The 6,062-nt window shown below is 48.7% G+C and overlaps 1 protein-coding gene across 1 annotated transcript in view; it reads left to right on the top strand.

Annotated features, from left to right (window-relative positions):
- Window positions 1–321: 321 nt before the first annotated feature.
- Window positions 322–6,062, top strand: part of Elmod3 (ELMO domain containing 3) — a 47,032-nt gene continuing 41,291 nt past the window's right edge. Inside the window, 3 exon segments of the mRNA XM_050132859.1 lie at window positions 322–387; window positions 3,115–3,179; window positions 3,982–4,270. Of these exon segments, the coding sequence (XP_049988816.1) occupies window positions 4,217–4,270 (54 nt within the window). The 5' untranslated portion in view covers window positions 322–387; window positions 3,115–3,179; window positions 3,982–4,216.

Below are 6,062 nucleotides of genomic sequence, written 5' to 3'. Positions count from 1 at the left end.
TTCGGGGAGTTTCTGCTGAAGAGACCCAAGTAAACCCTGTGGAGACCCGCCAGCAGCAGCTTGGCCAGCAGTAGCACGGTGAGCCACATCTTGCAGCCTGAGCTTCGAATAAGGCGACTTCTCTATCCGTGCTCTGTTTTTATGCCCGAAGCTCCGCCCCGCTAGTTTGTCATTAGAGAAACACCAAACAAACTATGTCCAAGGAACTTTGACCAATGCCAGCGCAAAGCTGATCAAGATTGTCTATCCTCGCTCTTTGTACAACGCGATTTCCATTGCCTGCTGGGAAATGTAGTTCTAGCACGGGCCAGGAGCCGCTTAGAGCCTGTGCGATGAGGCCCCACAGGTGATGAGGTGACCCTTACTGGAACGTTGGGAACTCGTCCGGTGAGCCAGGGGTAGCGTGAGGAAGACGGGGTTGAGGGTGACAATGTGGGATGGAAATGGTCACCGCTGGGCCGCACAAGGCTGAAGGTTGCAGGTCTGAGGGCGATCCCGCTGGGAGGCAGAGAAGACCTGGTTTCTGGTGCCAGTTCTGTGATGGATTCGCTGAAACCTCGGAAGCAACTCATTGCTTTCTTGTACTTTCCCTTACTGTCAGTGAGAAAGTTTCTGTTCCCGATTCCCCACTGTTAGGAATATTTCTTAGATGACCTCTCTGCTGACGCAAATAATTCCATTAAGACCAGTCAGAGAGAAAAAAAGATTCCCAAGTTTAATGCACTGCTCCCGGATGGCCCCGGGAAAGCACAGAGAGGGAAAGAGAGCAAGGGGGAGAACACGGGAAACCCGGAAACCACTTGTTCATTCTCTGAGGGGCAGTTTAAATAGCCTATGGAAGTGGTCCTGATTTTCCCTGGGGAGGGGTCACCCTTTGGCGGGCTTTGTTGACCTTCCCTGGAGAGGGGTCTTATGCCTGGATCCGGGATGAAGCCCCCAGGTAAACACCCACAAAACCTCTGCTCTTTTGGATTTCTTGAAATGAGAGCCCTGTTGAGAACTGCACAAGCGCTCTTCTGAATCTGTCACTCATTGCGGGGCCGAGGGGGGCAAGGGGAGGGAGTATAGGGACGGGACTGGTCCTTGAAGTTGCCCCCAGCTGGATCCCCTAATCACAACTATTCTGGAAGGAGCCTCTAAATACCAAACCACCTAGGAACAAATGTCAAAAAAGACCATCAGGGATCATCATGCCCCTGTGTGCATTTGCATTTAAGGATAAACCAGCTTCTAAATAACCTCTTTAAGTTAGCTCCAGAGGACAGTGTAGCTATCCTGCCCTCTTAACGTTGCCCTTTGAGAAAAGTAGGTCCGAGATAAGTACTTGATTTGAGACTGTTTTTATAGGAAGCCCATTTCCTCAAACACCAGCCATCAGGAGGAGGGACTTCACAAGTGAGGATTTTGTCCCTTTCACAGGCCCCAGCAGCGCTCCAGTCGCCCACTGAAAGCAGGGCATGCCTCTGTGATGCTTGGTTTGTTTCCCACACAGTGAGAGGAAAACCTTCCTGAGCCTGCCCAGCAAACCTACCTGTGCCCCTGCCAGGTTAGCCGGTGTGTGTGTGTGTGTGTGTGTGTGTGTGTGTGTGTGTGTGTGTGTGTGTGATCCTGTGCTGCCATCCAGGCCAAGATGGGAGGAAAGGAAAAGAGAGGTGGATGCTGAGGTTCCAGGGAGAGAAAGCTAGTTCCGGGGGATGCTGCAGGTCAGGGACTACCACATCCTTCCTAAATCACAGCCCAAAAGCTGTCAATGACCCCAGTTTGTTACTGGCAACCAGACTTTGAGGAAGGTAGATCAGATTCCTCCAGTCAGGAGCCGACTCTGGAGATGCCTGTCTTCTGCCTTAGTCCTCAGAGCCTGTGAAGTATGACTGTCGCTTGTGCGAGAACCCTCCAGCCACGTTTTTCTTCCCTTGGTATTAAATGTGGAATCTAGTGTCCTCCCGCTATGGAACAACTCCGGCCTTTCCACCTGACTCCTTGTTGTGGGTGTGAGCATGCCTGCCATATAGAAACAGAGAGGCCCGAGGAGGACTGCCAATTGCCCTGTTCTGTCTCTCTGTGCCTTGTGCCTTTGAAGCTGGGTCACTGACAGAACCGGGAACTAGGCGCATCAACCGGTAGTCATTACATCTTCATCCCCATAGTGCTAGGGAGCCAAACTCAGGTCTCTACTCCCGAAGCAAGCTCTCTTACCCAAGCTCTCTTACCCATTGAGCCGTCTTCCCAGCCTCTTCTTGTTTTACTTTTTAAAATTGTATTTAGTGGGGCGGGGGCGGGCACGTGGAACTGTGTTTGTCATGGTGCCTGTGTGGAGTCAGAAGACAACTTGTTTCTCTCCTTCTACAATGTGGGTCCCTCTGGGGATTGAACTCAGGTTGTCAGTCTTGCAGGCAAGCACTCTACCCACTAAGCCATTTCACCTGCCCTCATTTTTGTTTGTTTTTTTTTTTCACTAAGACAACGTCTTGCTATGTAGACTGGAGCTCTATATAGATGAGGTGGCCCTCAGACTTAGAGTTATGACTCTGCCCCCAGGGGCACACACTACCATATTGAGGGTGATCCCTGATCTACATATTTTTTTCCATTGTTGGGAATTGAACCCAGGATCTCAAACATGATGAGCAAATTGCTTTTCCTCTGATCTATGTCCCAGGCCTCATGTTTTTCTGTTGACCCCCACACATCAATCCCTGCCACTAAGGTCTTGGGAACTCTTGTCCACGAGAAGACTGTCTCAGTTTGACACAATCACCTGTGACAGGCGTCCATGATGTCTAGTCTCTCGTGATTGTGATGTGATCTTTGTCCTGCCCTAGTCCTGGACGACATGAGATGAAAGGCATAGGGCAGGGTGAGAGTTCTCAGCTTTCCACAGCGTTGTCCCAGCCCTTGAGAAGCAGAAGCAAGCCTCGGCTACATAGCAAGTCTGAGGCCAGACTGAACTGCATCTCCACATCCTGTTTGTATATCCACATCCCTGTGTCAGAGAGAGAGAGAGGGAGGGAGAGAGAGAGAGAGAGAGAGAGAGAGAGAGAGAGAGAGAGAGAGAGAGAGAGAGAGAGAGAGAGAGAGATTCTCATCAGCTAAGAACATTTGTTGCCCTTGCAGAGGACCAGGACTGAGCTCTCAGCACCTGCATGGCCACTGACAGGCATCTGTAGCTCCATCTCCAGGTGATCCAATACCAAATGGACATCTTTACATACATGATAGACAGACACACCTGCATGAATACAAATAATAATTTCTAAAAAGTGGTAACACATTATTGTAATCGCAGCGTTAGGACTGTGGAGACAGGCAGATCTCTAAAGCTCATGGGCTGGCCAGCCCAGCGTGCTTGTTGGATTCCAGGCAAATGTGAAATCCTGTCTGAAAAACTAAGCTGAACAGACACTGGGTTGTAACAGCACCTGGGGTTATTAGGAACATGTATGCTTGTGTGTGCACACGTAAGTTGAGCTGAAGATGTAGTTCAGTGGTAGCTTGGCATGCATGAAGACCTGGATTTGATCGCTAGCACCAAAACTACACACACACACACACACACACACACACACACACACACAAATTTGGTCATTTTGACTTAGCAAGGTTACGATATCATCTGGTATTTTGAGTTTTTCTGTCCCTTTGGGGAACAAGCCTAGATTCGTAAGCCCCAGAGCTCCTCCTGGGTCTAGCACCTGACCAGAGCCAGAGCTCTTCAGTAAAGTGCAGCCACCAGTCAGCCTCACCCCCATAAGCCACTAATTAGGTCAGTGCCACTGCCAACTAGACAGTCATAGTGCATCCCCGACCCCCTCCAGTCCCCTGAATGTCCCATCCAGTCGGATAAGCATCCTGTGTATTTAGAATAGATTCACAGCTGATGGAAGATTTTAAAAGTCTTTTCCTCCTTGAATGGAGACAGAACTGAATGACAGAGCCAGTTTTTTCTTCTTTTCCCTGCCCCGCCCCACCGCTGTTTTCCAGAGTGAAGCTTCACAGTCCCCAGGGCTCCGTTCAGGACTCACAGAAACCTCCTGCACCTTGGTGATGGCACAAAGGGACTGTTTGCTTACTTGTAGCCTGCATGGCTGCCAAGAAGGAAGGCAGAGGTAGAGCACATGGGCCTGTGGCACTCCTGGTAGCTTTGGAGCTCAGACCATCGAGTCAAACCCTTTCCAGAGCCTGAGGACAGGCTCGTCTGAACCAGTGATCTTGAGGCATGAATGAGAGATCTTGCTCTGTTGGGACTGAGAACAAACTACGAGATGGACAGGTGAGCGCTCCTGCTCGGAGAAGGAGGTGCTGTTTGGGTGCTGCACTGTTAATGAGACAGACAATGTGGAGTTTTAGAAATATTTAGGGGAAATGATCGTATATCTATGTTCTTGGAGACCATAGGCTGAAGGTGTAGTTCAGCAGTAAAGCAATTGCCTAGCGTGCTTGCAGCAGTAGGTTCTATTTCCAGGATCAGACAGACAGACTGTCACACAGATAGACAGAAAGACAGAAAGAGACAGGCAATTCTAAGCCACCATGGTGGGACATCTGTGATGCTAATACTTGGGAGTTGGAGACAAAAGGATCAGGAACTCTAGGTCATCCTCAGCTACAGAATGAGTTCAAGGTCAGCCTGGGCTCCTGTGATTCTGTCTCAAAACCAGAAGAATCTGTCCACATGTAGGTGGTGTCTTGTTTCCTGGGTTATTTGAAGATTCTTGTTTCCTCTTGCTTGGGTGGGGAAGGGGAATGGTGTCTAGATTCCCTAATAAATCAGTATTTCTTGGACTTAACATCATTTAATTTAATATTCTCTTCCTTGTCATTCACTGGCTTTGGCTGATTGTCTGACTTAGCTTTTTTAATTTTATTTCTTTATTTATTTAAAGTGCGTTGGTATTTTGACTACATGTATGTCTGTGTGAGGGTGTCAGATCTTGGACTTACAGACAGTTGTGAGTATCTGTGAAACTGAACCTGTGTCTCCCGCAAAAGCAGTCAGTGCTCTTAATCGCTGACCCATCTCTTCAGCCTACTTACTTTGTGTTTTTATTGCTGTGAAAAACACCATGACCAAGAGTAGAGGAAGGAATTTAGTTCATTTTAGAACTCACAGGCCATCCCTGAGGAAAGTCAGGAAAGGAACCTGGAGGCCAGAACTGAAACACAGCCATAGAGAACACTAATGCTTACTGACTTGCTCCTCGGGCTCGCATTCAGCCTTCAGCCTGCTTTCTTATACCTCCCAGGACCTCCTGAGCAGGCGTGCACTGCCCACAGTGGCTGGGCCCTCCTTCATCAATTGTAAGTCTAGAAAGTATCAGTCAGACAGACTGGCACAGGCATTTAATCCCAGCACTCAGGAGTCAAGGACAGGCAGAGTTGAGTTCAAAGTCACCTGGGTCTGCATAGTGAATTCCAGTCCAGCTGGAATGGAAACCCTGTCTCAAAATAACAGACTTGTCTAAAGCCCGTATGTATGAGAGAGATGTTTCCCCAGCGGAGGCTACTCCCCCCGACTGTGCTAGTTTTATATCAAATTGACAAAAATGTAAGCAGCATACTGAACGCCACCCTGAGGCCCGCTGGCCCACAGTCACCGCGTGCGTATGTCTATGGGAGCCTGGCAGCTAGCCTGCACTCTATACCTTCCCTTCTGTCTTGCTGCCAGAAATGAGGTTCAGGGACCAGAATACAGACAGCATTTGCTGAGCTCTCCAGGGAGGTTTCCTCCTCCTCAGAAGAGGACAAACTGTTCTCCAAAGGGAAGTCTAAGGATGGGGCTGAGATCTAGCCAGAGGAGAATAAAGTGAATCTGCTTTTTATTCACCAAATATTTTTCTTTTTTTTTTTTTTGTGGATTTTTATTGAGCTCTACATTTTTCTCTGCTCCCCTCCCTGCCTCTCCCCTCCCCCATTCCACCCTCTCCCAAGGTATTCATGCTCCCAATTTACTCAGGAGATCTTGTCTTTTTCTACTTCCCATGTAGATTAGATCTATGTAAGTCTCTTAGTGTCCTCATTGTTGTCTGAGTTCTCTGGGATTGTGGTTTGTAGTCTGGTTTTTT

Source organism: Alexandromys fortis, unplaced genomic scaffold (genome assembly GCF_014885135.2).
Source record: "Alexandromys fortis isolate MF-2015 unplaced genomic scaffold, M_Fortis_MF-2015_v1.1 scaffold_397, whole genome shotgun sequence".
In the NCBI taxonomy this organism is placed as follows: Eukaryota; Metazoa; Chordata; class Mammalia; order Rodentia; family Cricetidae; genus Alexandromys; species Alexandromys fortis.
Note: the sequence above shows the minus strand (reverse complement) of the source record. Positions and strands in the feature narration are given on the sequence as shown.